Below are 13,373 nucleotides of genomic sequence, written 5' to 3'. Positions count from 1 at the left end.
TCCGTGATATTTTCACGCGTCATATGGGTCCGCCAACGACGAGAACGCGTCGTGCTCCGACGCGTTGATTATTTCACCCACCTGCAGTCACCAACGTATACAGAGTATGTCCTACGACACTGGCTATAATTCGAACTATGGCGGTGGATTTGGTGGTGGAGGCGGCGGATTTGTGAGTAATACCTACGGATCCGATGGTATGAACAATTCTCAGAGTGGTGGCGAGCGCGTATGTATACTACTATTCTTTGTTTTGTTCTCTTATGGAAAAGAGTCAACTTCTAACAAGTTTGCAGTCGATTTCAGAGTCGAAGAGCAGAGTACGACCCGTCACTATTAAGCAGATCCTTGATGCATCACAGGCTCATCCTGACTCAGAGTACTCTGTCGACGGTGTTGATGTTTCGACAGTCACGTTTGTTGGAATAGTTCGAAATGTTTTAAATCAGACTACAAATTCAACATACAGAATCGAGGATGGTACAGGAACTATTGAAGTCAGAAAGTTCGTTTCCGCGGATAAACCAGATGGTGATCGAATCTCCGGGTATGGCATCGGCGTAACCAACCAGATTACATACTAATCTTTTCCCTCTAGTCCTCAGATGGGAGATTATGTTCGCGTAATTGGCGAGTTAAAGTCATTTTTCAATAACAAGCGGCAAGTCAACGGTAACTTGATCCGCATAGTCGCCGACTACAACGAGGTTATTTACTCTCAGCTGGAGGCTCTTGCTCTACATTTACAGACCCTCCATCCTGAACGACAAGGTGGAACCGGCGGGACGCATCAAGAGACGAAAATGGCTGGCATTCAGCCTTCTACCCGCAGCTATACCAACGAGAATCTCACGTCTCTTCAGCGCAAGGTGTTAGATACGCTCTCGACGGCTGTAGAACAGGCATCAAATGAAGGAGTCAATATTCATGTCATTTCCCAACGTGTTGGCGCGAACCCGAATACTATTCAAGAGGCATGTGAATATCTTAGTGAACTGGGCCTTATCTACACGACTATTGACTACGATCATGTGAGTTTCATTAGATAGCTATTTTGACTAAACTAATTTCCTTTGCAGTACAAATTGACTTGATCGGCTCCCAAGGGGCATAGCGGGATCGTGTTCTAAATATATGCGCCAATGAGTTACGACAAAGTATGGTTTTACTACTTCGCCCATAATATAGTCTAGCAATGCAAGATCATGAAACATTTCCTAAGATACAATACAGGTACATGCCACATCCGAAATAGAATACATCTTATCGTAAACACCGCTGAAGTCCGTAGTCCGAAATCAAATACTATCAAAAATCTAGCCCAAAATGCTTAAATAATACATGCAGATGATAAGATTCACTTGAAGAAACCACCCAGTTTTCCAAGTTTGCCTTTCTTCTTTGCCTCCACATCAAAATGGCCAGGTGGATTACCTGTAGTCTTATGGTGATGGTGGTCGGTATTTCTGGATAGCTTATGTGGTGCAGTAGATGGTACTGATGGTCCAGGCGCGGACTGCAACGGCTTTCCATTCCTTCCCTGATTAACAATATGCTGCTGCGGAGGAGGATCTCGTTCTAGCAAAGATGGTGGCATCTCCGGATCTGGCTGATCGGCCACTAGGCCAAGATCCCGTCTTCGCGTACGTAACCGTGAGAGCTGATGAAGCCAATCTGTGGGCGTCAGAAAATTGTCAGACCCAATTATCACTTCTTTATTATGCGCATTTGACACTTCATATGCCGCTCGAATTTCCGCATATGTCATTCCTCCCGCAACGAAGACGAAAATGCGCTGAGCTGGAACTTGCGTCGACCGATCATGCCAGAACGCTCGGTTTCGTCGAGGAGTTGCAGACACCACAGACTGTGCAGGCATTGAGTCATAGACTCCTATAGGTTGGTCTTTGAAATGTTTGAATAGTTCCAAATCAAGCGTATTGTTGACAACGCCACCCAAAATATCTTTCACTCTAGGAACATATCTTGTAAACGGCTGTGTTTCCGCCTCAATAATTTCGGCTCTTACACCCTTCTTCGGAGGTCGTCGGTCCTTTGGCGATTCCTTGAAAATCTTCGCACCCAATAAATCCATATTTCGTATCAGGTGCATATCCATCGAGCTGAGTTTTGCGTGCTTGCATAACTTCGCAAAGTCAGATTCGACGATTCCTTCTCGGTAGAGTAGGTATAATGCAATTATTCGAACCCGATCTCGTGTCCTGCGACGATAGTTAATATGGTTGGAAATAATACACAAATGTCAGTGTACCGTACGAAACATGCTCATCATCTAACAGTGGTACCAGCTCCTCAAGTACTGTCTTCGGCGGCTTGCCTTCAGGTGTCAATGCTGTAGCTAGGCACTGCTCGACATCAGCAATAGCGCTCAACCTGGTTCGATTAAAGAGTTCTGTGATAGTTTCGGTCATGCTCATATGCAGGCTGAGCATTTCCTTTTCCTTAGAGAACACATTCATTGTCAGTAAGACGTCTTTTAGTTGTGAAGCCGACGCATTGTCACTACATATGGTTAGTACGTTCATCCATCAGGTATTACTGAAAACGCCTGAGCTTACAGGTTAGCAAATTGGCTGTTCTCCTCAGTAAACTTGACGATTTTTTCTTTGACTTCATCAATTGCATCTGCGATATACTTATGCCTTAAAGACGCCCATACAGGATCCTTCTCTGATAAGACACCGACAACGTCCTCCTGCTCGCCGTCTTGACTTAGTCGAGCGTACGTGTACTTGTTTCCATTCTCTATAAACAACAGATCGTGCGCCATCGCTTCATATGAAAACTCGTGCAAATACGGGCCGTCTAGATCCACAGACCGATCGAGCACTAGGAATACTGACTGCGGTCTGTCCGGTTCAACGGTAGGAAAATCTCTGTTGGCTCGAGCATATTCGTCAAGCCCTTCTTGCAATTCCTTTGCAATCATATACGGCAGAGTATACGCCATATGTGTTTCTACCGGCGGATTTAAAAATCGTATTAGCGGGTACTCGCCTAGTGTGACACAGACTCCCACTAGCTAAGTAGAGCGAAATTTAGCATGCAGTTCGTACATTATGCAGATCTCCACACATATGAAACTTACACTGCGAGCTGTGCGCCTAGCAGTCGCCACAACCAGATCTAAGCAACCGGGATTGTAAAAGATTGGAAGCGCATCTGAATTGCCTAATGTGAAAACATTTGCCTGTTGAGGAAGATAATCAATCATTAACGATACACAGCACCGGATATAAGGAGCCACTGGTGAGTTGTAAATTTTGTTCACTTGTGCCTCGTCGAACACTGTTTCAGGATATATTAGATTATCCATGGATACGTTGAAACTGCAAGAAGGCGCTTACTAGGAACGAAGAATATATGCGCTGCGCCATATCGTGTGGGACTTAGCGAAAAGTCGGCTAGCAAACAGTCGACAACGTAATCTTTTGGCGATAGAATATAGACTGCCTCAAAAGTTCCTCGTGACTGCCGACGTTCTTCGATCCTTTCAATAGCTGATACCAGTTAGGTGCCATTTCCCCATTAGAAGAACTTCTTATACCAGACACATCATGCCGTAAGATGTCGTTCGTTTGAAATACATTATCGATGAGTTTCGACGTATACTGATCCACCACAATATATTTATACTGGTGCTGTTAGCTCGAAGTAGCGTCGAAGGATTTAAAGTAGTCACGCACCTTATTCTTGACAACAATAGAATCCAGCAGCTCTAGGATCTCTATGGGTAGATATCAGAATTGCTCAATGGATCTCATTAATCTCACACACGTACTCCTCTGATATTGTTCGATCAGAGAAAAGGGCATCTTGTCCAAATGGTCCTTTTATGAGCGCTGGACAATGATGGTGTCGGCACACCGCGCGGCTGCGTTGCGATGTCCACTTGAGCAATTGGAGCAGACTTGCAGTTTCCAGATTCGTGATTAGCCTTTGCAACCCACGAACCTGTGTGACCCGTATATTTACCAGGCTAAGCACAGCCTATAGCGCAGGGATCGAATAAGGACTAGTAAGTTGCTAACGACTGCTTGTCGAAAATGCTGTGTCCCTGACGTCTCCTGAATCCAGTTCAGATGTACGAAGGTTTGGTTTTGGCGGCACGCATGACGTTGCGCACAATCGTGGGTACTGCAGGATTGCCTGCGTTGGGAGAACTCAAAGTACGCGACAAAAAACTGATTTCATCGTAATTTTCTTGATCAGAGCCATTAGTAACGACAAAATAGGGGCAGGCTGTAGTATTTGAGCTTGCCAGATATCAAAATGGCAAACAGGCTACCCGTGACTCAGGCATTGCTATGTCGGAGGCCGGTATGCCATATATGCTCTTACGCACACCCTGCGAACAAATATGAGGTCCACCGCCGTCTTTTCCACACGTCGAATGTTTGGTCACGTTCTGGGGGACAAGTCAAGAAACGGAAATCTCGGCAAGATTACAATTCATACAAGCTCTCTCCAACTGGGCATGGCAGCCTGCGTCCGGCGCCTGCAGACCACGTGCCGTCTTATGGCGACTTCATGAATTTGCTTCGATCTCGACTTCTTAATCTTCGACTTCGTTCAACGAAACAATCTCTTATGGCAAAATTCAACATTCATGCCGAAATGTACGATCAGTATCTGGAAGCGTACTGCGAGCTCGTACGACAATTGCCAGAAAACCAGTATTATGCTCTCCATGCGCCGGACTATCAGGACTACATGACGGACCGTCCGATAATTCCTCATCTTGGCATTTTGTGCAAGATACAGAGAGCGACAGACAGTAAAATGAGCGCGATTGTGCAAATTGATAACATGCTGAACGTGTGTTATGTGAATTTCTTACAAGAGAAGGAGACACTTTCTTCTCGAACACCAATAATCGCGAGAAAGTCACGTCAGTTGGCCAATATGGATCGTCCAGAAGAATGGTACCCGCACACGCGAGGGATGAAGCGAAAGTGGATTCTGCACGTTGGGCCCACAAATAGTGGCAAAACCTATACAGCACTCCAACGCCTTCAGAATGCAAATACTGGCATATTTGCCGGTCCGCTGCGACTTCTTGCCCGTGAAATATACGAGCGGTTCAAAGCCGCAGGCAAGGCCTGCAACTTGGTGACTGGTGAAGAAATTATCATGGAGTTTGACGAGTTTGGAAATAGGGCCGGACTGTCTGCGTCGACTGTTGAGATGGTGGATCAAGTGAACGAAGTTGACGTTGCTGTTATCGACGAAATTCAGATGATTTGCGATCCCCTGCGAGGATGGGCGTGGACAGCAGCGGTGCTGGGTCTGAAAGCCAAAGAGCTTCATTTGTGCGGCGAAGAACGTGCGGTTGGGCTTTTACTCTCATTGGCGGAAAGCGTCGGAGATGCTGTGGTTGTTAATCGATACAAGCGCTTAAGTCCGTTAGAAGTCGAGAAGCACTCTTTAACGTCTTCGGTTGATAAAATCCGACCAGGCGATGCAATTGTGACATTTTCGCGTCAGAGCATTTTCGCTATCAAACGGAAGATCGAAAACGAGACGCAACATAAAAGCGCTATTATCTATGGTGGCCTTCCGCCAGAGACGCGTGCTCGACAAGCTCAGCTATTCAACGACCCCAATTCAGGCTTCGATGTGTTGGTTGCATCTGATGCGATTGGCATGGGTCTCAATCTCTCTATCAAGCGGATTGTGTTTGAATCGGCCACGAAGTTCGACGGCCTAAGTTACCGACGGGTTGAGCCTAATCACATGAAACAAATTGCAGGACGTGCAGGGCGTTATAGGTCATCTTTTGAGACCGCCAATGGCACTCAAATATCGGACGCTGACCGTCTGGGACTTGTTACGACACTGGATAAAGAAGACCATGGCTATCTTGTCAGATGCATGGCCCGCGACGCAGTTCCTATTACTCATGCTGGAGTCTTGCCCCATGGAAACCTTGTGCGTCGATTTGCACAGGAATATCCACCGTCGATGCCCTTCGATATCCTCCTTACAAAGTTCTATAACCTGGCGACGGCTTCAAGCAACTACGTCACATGCTCTCTACAGCAACAGATTTCGGTAGCAAGAATGATATCTGAGGTCGGCGGTTTGCTGGTCAATGAAAAGACAGCCATTGTGACAGCGCCCGCGAATTCTAGAGTGGGGATTATTGCACTGATCATGGAAGAGATGTGCAAGGCAATTGCAAGGGGGACGCCTATTTCTTTAGTAGATATAGAGCACTTCGATTTGGATGCGATCGAGTACGCGGATGTGTCGAAGCCTTACACACTGAAGAATTTGGAACAGCTTCATTTATCGATTACGCTTTACCTATGGCTTTCGTATGTTACCCTGTTGTCGGCATTAGGACGTTGTTGAAGCTTACTACTAAATAGGTATCGATTCCCAGTTATTCTCTTTGACCGGGAGGGTGCAATGGAGCTCAACGTTTACGTACAGGCACTTATCGAGAAGTGCCTCAACACTATCCAGTTTAAGCGTGTCATTCGGAACTATGTCGATGACGACGAGATTATGAGTGAGACAGAAGTCGAGAGTCCTACGGTTCCCGACGCTCCTCCTCAATTCAGTTTCAAATCTCGGTTTGGGTCTCAATCAGCCTGACGGAGTCTAGCATAGGTGCTTAGAGGTGGATTAGAAGTCTGTATATAGCTTTGTTGTTCGAAAAGACGGCGCTGGGTCATATTGTAATATAGTTTTTAACGTATCGGTGGTGTGTATATATTGTAATATATCTCGAAATCGACCAATCTTTATTTTGGAAGAATAACGACGTTTGCTTAAGACGCACCATGCCGTCAACGATATCCTACATGAGGTTGGTGCGCTCTGTTTGGTCGCCAAAATTTGTGGTCAGCTGTGAGCAGGTTCACAACGACCGCTGGGAGGAAGAAGACTGAGGCTGATAGAGTTTGTAAGAATTGGGATGGCTGCGTATATTATTTGTATGGTGCATTTCGTTTATACCTTATCCATTTACATTATACCTACAGTTCTAACGACGGAGGTAACCTTCAATGTGACTTATATTTCTTTACAGTATAAATCTCATCGAGGTCCCGAGTATACGCTTCTATAAATCGCCATGTGTATCGAGCAAACATTCTAATCTTGTCAATTGGAATGGTGTCCAGAATTTCTGGAACACGGGCTCTCGATACCGGATACGAATATTTCCATTCATTCCTTCACTTCGCCTCTCCCCAAATTCTTTCAATGAAATTGCACTCACAGTGAAATTTCGGTATGGTTATGGTGTGGCACCTAAATTCTGATGTCAGACGAAAGAGTGGATAACACGTAACTTTATGTTCTATATAAGCGTTGACGCAGACGCGACAGGTTTATTTTGAGGCGACGCGTTGCCGTGCGATACATAACTGCGCATTGATATTTGCTTATGGCATAAGCGTCAAGGCAAATATACATTTACTTAATACATTTGTCATTAAACCTTATTTTTGACTGTACCTGACGTTTCATAGTGGGCCGTTCGTCATAGTAAACCACCCGTACCCGCCCACAGAGTACAAAGCATAACTCTGGCATTTCTACTTTTCTTAAATGCGATCAAAACTAAGTTCTATTAATTCAAAATTTTACAGACAGTGATGTATTTTATTTGATGATTTATTATGATTTGCTGTAGTTGATGTCTTTTTTGCGAAGTGGTCGGTACGAGGGCTCAAAAATTCAGCGACTAAACGAAATGCACCATACTCGCGTATATATATCCAGTCAAATTATCAATTGGTATGTGGGTGGTGATCGACGACCACGCGATGGCGTCTATATCGTCCCACGCGCCTAGACCGACAAAGAGACGCAGGCGATCGTAAAAATTTATGACGACGAATATTGCATCTTGGTGGCGTAATTGGCGGATGGATCCTGTTGATCAATATACAGTCGGCACTGACGGGTTGACGTTGATCCGCAGTACGCAGTGACGTTGCCTGTGCTCCACACCCGGCAGCCAGCAAGAGCAAAACAATTTGCTATGGGACGTGAGATGCCGTGCCGAGGGCTATTTTTGACGATAATATGCTAATAATAGCTTACTTTCGGTAGCATTCATTGTATCTGTCAGCACACGCAGTTAAGGTGTCCAGCGGGCAAATGTGAAGAGTGTAAAGGAGCACTAAAAGCCATGAACAATATGGACCAAGTGGTGCCCGGCATTACCAGCTACTGTCGACCACACATAATGCAGGCCATTCATTCGACCTCGTGAACTTGGTGAGACGCATCCGGCTACAATATCGTAGACTGCTTGACTGGTATATAATATGCCTGTTAAGTCCCCTGTGTATTGACGATTCTCACCATCATATGTCATTATCAAATATGCTCAAGACCTTCAATTCATAATAAAGTAATCTCAATATCAGTCTGTGCCGAAGTACGATCGAGTCTCAATCACCGACAATTGATATAGAGCCCCGACACTGTCTTCCAGCCAAATAGCATTCTTAATCCATTGTTCGAAGTCAGCCCGCCAGCGTGACCATTAAGTAGCCACGCGGGGTTGCCCTTGCCATTATTTTGATTTTGTCGGAATTAGCGACTTCCACCTAACTCATATTATTGCCGAACGACAAGTCCGAGGCTTGTGCCGCCACGCGCTGCAGCTAAGTTCACGCCTCCTTGCTACAAATACACACAAATAGCACAATTGCCGGACTCCGCACCCTGACCTTGTCAGCAGTCGAAGTCTGAGTAGACAAACCTGATATAAACTGCGCCGCTGCGGATCTCACGCCCGTTTGCCGCGAGTTCCGCTGCACACGACCCACGCACTGTATTGGTGCGTTTTCTCAGCCTCGCCCACCCGAGAACCACACATCGGCAGACCTCAGCCAGGACTGATGGCGAGCACGGACGAGACGAAATACGATGTCGATTCGATTGTCGAGCGATTACTGGAAGTCCGGGGCAGCCGACCAGGCAAACAAGTGCAGTTGCTAGAACAGGAGATCAGGTATTTGTGCACGAAGGCGCGTGAGATTTTCATACAGCAGCCAATTCTGCTCGAGCTAGAAGCTCCTATCAAGGTACGTTAGAGCCAGATCGGAGGGTCGAGTATGTGCTGACTGGCTTAGATATGTGGTATGTCTCCATTGCAAAATCGCTTCGTTTTACGGCCACATTGATGCTATTCAAAAGATTGCCAACTGCTTCAGCCAATTTTGTCTAACGATTTCGATTGCTATAGGAGACATCCATGGACAATATTATGACCTTCTGACCCTGTTTGAATTCGGTGGTTTCCCTCCCGAAGCTAACTACCTATTTCTGGGTGACTACGTTGATCGTGGAAAGCAATCACTAGAGACGATATGCCTGCTGTTGGCATATAAAATAAAGTATCCGGAAAACTTTTTCATTCTGCGAGGGAATCACGAGTCCGCATCGACTAATCGAATCTACGGTTTTTACGACGAATGTAAGTCCGAGTCATGGTTTGAGAAGCTTTCGAATTGTGGAAGCTGATGTGTACGACAGGCAAACGAAGATATAATATAAAGCTATGGAAAACATTCACGGATTGCTTCAATTGCTTGCCGATAGCGGCAATTATAGATGAGAGAATATTTACTATGCATGGCGGCCTATCTCCGGATCTAAACTCGATGGAGCAGATTCGTCGTATAATGAGACCAACAGACGTACGTCTTATTCATTGAGTATCGCAGGACTGGAAGGTCAACTAACGAAATTAATGTAGATCCCGGACTGCGGTTTACTCTGCGATCTGCTTTGGTCAGACCCCGACAAAGACATAACTGGTTGGTCGGAAAGCGACCGCGGCGTGTCATTCACCTTTGGCGCGGATGTCGTCTCTCGGTTTCTACAGAGGCACGACATGGATTTGATATGCCGAGCACACCAAGTAGTCGAGGACGGATACGATTTTTTTTCGAAACGGCAGCTCGTCACTCTATTTTCGGCGCCGAATTATTGCGGCGAGTTTGATAATGCTGGTGCGATGATGAGTGTGGACGAGTCGCTGCTGTGCTCGTTCCAGATATTGAGGCCGGCGGAGAAGAAGTCAAAGTATGGACAAGCCAGCATGGGCGGCGCTACTCCGCCGCGAAATAAGAAGAAAGGAGGGAACTAAGTGCCCTCGGATATCGTAATGGATTATAAATTTAGGCATTGGGAAAGGAAATGTATGATCCACAATGGGGTAATAGACGGTATCCCAAATACCGGAATCAACGGTTGGACTGGGGCTGCGATATTTGGTGGGATTGAAGTTAAGTTTTTGCAGTCCGAAATAATTTTTACTTTCACGTTACGTTCATAGTTCGCCTTTGTCACTTGTTAACTCAGAGAAGTGAAAGGGGAGGGCTATACAAGCAACGCGTTCGCGGTATGCTTATAATAATTATTGACAATTATTTCAAGTATGTGGAGGACTTTAAGCTCATGCGTATGTACACTATAACATTGTCGCATATGGAGGAGCACCGTGATATACTAGCAAGCATATTGACCAATTGTAATGACGGTTTGAGCAAAATTTTGTTGACAAAGCCCTCATAATCTCACAATTCACTTTTCTGTTCTGCGCCCTGTACATTCCTTAGACCGTTACTTTTGCGCTAAAACCCCTATCCCGCAATGTTCCCCTTTGGAGTCGGAAAGAATTAGAGTTCATCGCTTGTCTTGTTTGCTGTTACCCGGCGTTCTATATTTTTTCTCCCAAATCCTTCGACCGATGCGTTTCTGAAACAAATAGGCGAACCAATTTTTTTGACGGCAGGCAAAATCTGACCACGATACAGGATTACGAATTGCGCAGAGTCCGTGATTACCCGCTGTACGGTATTTAATTTTCAACTTTCCGAGAAAACACGATTAGCTTCTCGTGGTGCTGCACACGCGGCCGGATCAAAGCCTGATACGAACAAGCCAGAAACGATGCCGAAGTCAAAGCCATCATTCAAGGAGGTGCACGACGCATCGTCGTCAGTCTCCCGACTTCGGAAAAAAATCCGTGACCTGGAGCGTCTTCTGAAACGCTCGAAGTCGGCGTCCAGTGGCAAGCCGATTGAGAAGAACTCGACTGCGATAGCGAGAAGAGAGCAGGAACGGGCTTTGCGGGCTTTAAAAGACGAGTTACGCGGCGCGGAACGGAGTGCGAAGGACAAGAAACTCGATAAACGGTATCACAAGGTCCGGTTTTTTGAGCGGCGCAAAGCTGCGCGGAGAGTTATTCAAGCTAGGAAAACCGTTGCCGCGCTAAGCGACGAAAGGGACGAGGAGAAAAGAAAAGTGGCAGGGGAAGCGCTTTTGTTTGCCGAGACGGAGCTAGCGTATGTGGTATTATATCCTAGGGAGTGGAAGTATGTTTCACTTTATGTTCATGGAGGACTTGAGAACGTACGGAAAGGACTTGGGGAGACGGAGACGGAGCAAAAGAGATTGGAATGGTGGGCTCAAGTAGAGCGAAGGGTTAAGAATGGGGAAGTGGATGTTGACTCGTTGATGTTTTGGCAGGGAGATAAACGGGACCGGAATGCGCATAAGACATCGAATCCATCTGAAGAGTACGATGAAGACGACGAGCAGAATAAGCATGAGCTTGCGGAGGAGGAGGATGAGTTTTTTGAGAAGGAATAGCGCCGAATTTGAACTTTGGTTCGCAAAAGTTTGGCTCGGTTATGTACACATCAACATGGCGTTTCGAGGCGAGTTATGGTTTTCTATTCTGTTCCGATGCAAGCCTAGAAGACAGGAATATTTTGACATTGGTCCGGATGTCAATCAAATAACTATGTCCACAGCTTCACGTACGCTACAAGTGAGCAAAAACGAAACTCCGATATATTCACCTTAAAAAGCATAATATAAATGACTGGATTACGACGACGAATCCGGAAACAACTACCAATTAAACGAATGAAATTAGGAACGCAGAAAACAACCACCAAATGCACGTCTATGTCAATATATACTAATGTAGGCGCGATCTACCAGGAACTCATACTGCGGAATAAAGCCGGCATAATTTCCATGGGGCCCACGGGGCCCATATTATATACGAGTAGAAATGTACCCATGTTGTTGCTAATCAATTGCCATCGGCGTTTCCGTTCGCGTTATTATTGTTGTCGTTATTGTTCTGCTCGGTTTGGTCATTACGGCGACCGCAGTTCTGCCACGACGGCAGCCCGCATCCGAAGCCAATGAGGACGTAGATGAGGAAAATGATGGCGATAATAATTAGCACAACAAGACGCTTATTCTTCCACCACATTTGACGACGCAAGGCCGTGGAGCGCTTGCGGAAAGCGAAAGCAGTCTGGTTCATATGGTCGGTCTTATCGACGAGAATGTCGATGCGCTCACCGCGTTCGATGACACGTTCAATGTTCTCGGACATGATATCCTTGACTTGGTTAATTTCCTGTCGCACAACGGTCGCACGATCGGCGTCCGGGCTGTCGGCCTTGGCCATGAGCTGGCCGAGAGTATGTGAGAAGGAAGCGAGAGCGTACGGCTGGTCGCTTTCGCCGACCTGCTCGGGAGAGAACGTCTCGTTGAACTTGCGCTGGACATCGACAAGGTACGCAAACGGGACTCGGCGTGGGACAGTAGATAGGGTGATAGCGAGGAAGGTGACGCCGTCAGGTACTATCTCACTGGAAGCAGTAGTAATGTAGTGAACAAGCCAGTTGTTGTGGATGTATGTGAGCTACACATTATTAGCACATTAATATTACATGAAAACAGACACCCAACACACTTTCTGCTCTTCTTCGGCAGGAATCTTTGGCAAAATAAGGGCGGCGACGGCATTTGCGTTGGAGCGGAGTGGAGCGTAGTCGGCCAACACGGTGGTTCCGTGTGCCACGCAAGCGTAGAGAACTATGCGGTCAGCTCACGTTTTCAATTGCACGTAAAGATATTGAATAAGAACTCACAGTTGGACGCGGGCATGGCTAGAGGAGAAGAAGAGAGTAGATGTGGTCTTGCGTGCCCAGTGAGTTTTACCGACGGGAGCCTTGTCTGTATATAGCGTTTGTCATGCGAAAGAGACTCAGTAGGGCGTGCAGGCACCCAAGTTGGCGCACTGCTCGTGGCGGCCGCCGGTCGAGGTCTAGATAGAGCACGGCCACAAGCACGGCCACAGACACAAGCCACGAAAAACTAGTACCCTAACCCTTGCATTCTGCAAATGGCCCGAGCTTACTTAAGTCAGCGCCGGTCGTTGATTAAAATTGTGTAACATGCGTAGTCACCCAACTGAAAACAATGCATACGAAGGCAGCCAGCGGGCGGTTTCGGGCATTATTAGCGTCTAACTAGGATATAAGAGCGTGGGGACGGCAGGGACAGGGCCG

The 13,373-nt window shown here is 46.5% G+C and overlaps 6 protein-coding genes across 6 annotated transcripts; 4 read left to right on the top strand and 2 right to left on the bottom strand.

Moving 5' to 3' along the window:
* The first annotated feature begins 5 nt into the window (after nucleotides 1–5).
* On the top strand, nucleotides 6–1,214 carry POJ06DRAFT_223096 (uncharacterized protein). Its single transcript, XM_056185668.1, has 4 exons — nucleotides 6–229; nucleotides 297–547; nucleotides 599–1,031; nucleotides 1,080–1,214. Exons 1-4 carry the CDS (start codon nucleotides 107–109, stop codon nucleotides 1,092–1,094), a joined length of 822 nt encoding a protein of 273 aa, XP_056044178.1. The 5' UTR covers nucleotides 6–106; the 3' UTR covers nucleotides 1,095–1,214.
* POJ06DRAFT_253543 (Sec1-like protein) lies at nucleotides 1,215–4,103 on the bottom strand. Its single transcript, XM_056187652.1, has 9 exons — nucleotides 3,998–4,103; nucleotides 3,803–3,942; nucleotides 3,708–3,748; nucleotides 3,569–3,656; nucleotides 3,369–3,521; nucleotides 3,110–3,309; nucleotides 2,580–3,043; nucleotides 2,278–2,523; nucleotides 1,215–2,222 (listed from the first exon to the last, which is right to left on the bottom strand). The coding sequence occupies exons 2-9, from the start codon at nucleotides 3,834–3,836 to the stop codon at nucleotides 1,358–1,360; spliced, it is 2,091 nt and encodes a 696-aa protein (XP_056044177.1). The 5' UTR covers nucleotides 3,837–3,942; nucleotides 3,998–4,103; the 3' UTR covers nucleotides 1,215–1,357.
* A 123-nt stretch (nucleotides 4,104–4,226) lies between these two features.
* POJ06DRAFT_223091 (P-loop containing nucleoside triphosphate hydrolase protein) lies at nucleotides 4,227–6,771 on the top strand. Its single transcript, XM_056185667.1, has 2 exons — nucleotides 4,227–6,341; nucleotides 6,396–6,771. The coding sequence occupies exons 1-2, from the start codon at nucleotides 4,294–4,296 to the stop codon at nucleotides 6,622–6,624; spliced, it is 2,277 nt and encodes a 758-aa protein (XP_056044176.1). The 5' UTR covers nucleotides 4,227–4,293; the 3' UTR covers nucleotides 6,625–6,771.
* Nucleotides 6,772–8,630: 1,859 nt separating this feature from the next.
* POJ06DRAFT_253534 (Metallo-dependent phosphatase-like protein) lies at nucleotides 8,631–10,618 on the top strand. Its single transcript, XM_056187651.1, has 4 exons — nucleotides 8,631–9,078; nucleotides 9,236–9,466; nucleotides 9,526–9,689; nucleotides 9,749–10,618. The coding sequence occupies exons 1-4, from the start codon at nucleotides 8,889–8,891 to the stop codon at nucleotides 10,139–10,141; spliced, it is 978 nt and encodes a 325-aa protein (XP_056044175.1). The 5' UTR covers nucleotides 8,631–8,888; the 3' UTR covers nucleotides 10,142–10,618.
* A 150-nt stretch (nucleotides 10,619–10,768) lies between these two features.
* Nucleotides 10,769–11,731, top strand: POJ06DRAFT_253531 (uncharacterized protein). The gene has a single exon (XM_056187650.1). The coding sequence runs from the start codon at nucleotides 10,948–10,950 to the stop codon at nucleotides 11,647–11,649; it is 702 nt and encodes a 233-aa protein (XP_056044174.1). The 5' UTR covers nucleotides 10,769–10,947; the 3' UTR covers nucleotides 11,650–11,731.
* On the bottom strand, nucleotides 11,732–13,099 carry POJ06DRAFT_253530 (synaptobrevin-domain-containing protein). The gene is made up of 3 exons (XM_056187649.1): nucleotides 12,954–13,099; nucleotides 12,776–12,897; nucleotides 11,732–12,724 (listed from the first exon to the last, which is right to left on the bottom strand). Exons 1-3 carry the CDS (start codon nucleotides 12,967–12,969, stop codon nucleotides 12,101–12,103), a joined length of 762 nt encoding a protein of 253 aa, XP_056044173.1. The 5' UTR covers nucleotides 12,970–13,099; the 3' UTR covers nucleotides 11,732–12,100.
* Nucleotides 13,100–13,373: the final 274 nt, after the last annotated feature.

The sequence above is a fragment of the Lipomyces tetrasporus genome (assembly GCF_029532465.1).
Source record: "Lipomyces tetrasporus strain NRRL Y-64009 chromosome Unknown POJ06scaffold_5, whole genome shotgun sequence".
In the NCBI taxonomy this organism is placed as follows: domain Eukaryota; kingdom Fungi; phylum Ascomycota; class Lipomycetes; order Lipomycetales; family Lipomycetaceae; genus Lipomyces; species Lipomyces tetrasporus.
The sequence above is the reverse complement of the archived record's forward strand: the minus strand, read 5'-3'. Positions and strand labels throughout refer to the sequence as shown.

What these genes read in the sequence shown, in the direction of transcription:
- POJ06DRAFT_223096 (XM_056185668.1), top strand. Translation starts at nt 107, where the DNA reads ATGTCCTACGACACTGGCTATAATTCGAACTATGGCGGTGGATTTGGT. An exon ending in CTCAGAGTGGTGGCGAGCGC is followed by an intron (nt 230 to 296) that starts GTATGTATACTA and finishes ACAAGTTTGCAG; the next exon opens with TCGATTTCAGAGTCGAAGAG. An exon ending in GATGGTGATCGAATCTCCGG is followed by an intron (nt 548 to 598) that starts GTATGGCATCGG and finishes TTTTCCCTCTAG; the next exon opens with TCCTCAGATGGGAGATTATG.
- POJ06DRAFT_253543 (XM_056187652.1), bottom strand. Translation starts at nt 3,836, where the DNA reads ATGCCCTTTTCTCTGATCGAACAATATCAGAGGA. An exon ending in GATCGAACAATATCAGAGGA is followed by an intron (nt 3,749 to 3,802) that starts GTACGTGTGTGA and finishes ATCTACCCATAG; the next exon opens with AGATCCTAGAGCTGCTGGAT. An exon ending in TTAGATGATGAGCATGTTTC is followed by an intron (nt 2,223 to 2,277) that starts GTACGGTACACT and finishes CTATCGTCGCAG; the next exon opens with GACACGAGATCGGGTTCGAA.
- POJ06DRAFT_223091 (XM_056185667.1), top strand. Translation starts at nt 4,294, where the DNA reads ATGGCAAACAGGCTACCCGTGACTCAGGCATTGCTATGTCGGAGGCCG. An exon ending in ACGCTTTACCTATGGCTTTC is followed by an intron (nt 6,342 to 6,395) that starts GTATGTTACCCT and finishes ACTACTAAATAG; the next exon opens with GTATCGATTCCCAGTTATTC.
- POJ06DRAFT_253534 (XM_056187651.1), top strand. Translation starts at nt 8,889, where the DNA reads ATGGCGAGCACGGACGAGACGAAATACGATGTCGATTCGATTGTCGAG. An exon ending in AGAAGCTCCTATCAAGGTAC is followed by an intron (nt 9,079 to 9,235) that starts GTTAGAGCCAGA and finishes CGATTGCTATAG; the next exon opens with GAGACATCCATGGACAATAT. An exon ending in CTACGGTTTTTACGACGAAT is followed by an intron (nt 9,467 to 9,525) that starts GTAAGTCCGAGT and finishes TGTGTACGACAG; the next exon opens with GCAAACGAAGATATAATATA.
- POJ06DRAFT_253531 (XM_056187650.1), top strand. Translation starts at nt 10,948, where the DNA reads ATGCCGAAGTCAAAGCCATCATTCAAGGAGGTGCACGACGCATCGTCG.
- POJ06DRAFT_253530 (XM_056187649.1), bottom strand. An exon ending in CTGCCGAAGAAGAGCAGAAA is followed by an intron (nt 12,725 to 12,775) that starts GTGTGTTGGGTG and finishes AATAATGTGTAG; the next exon opens with CTCACATACATCCACAACAA.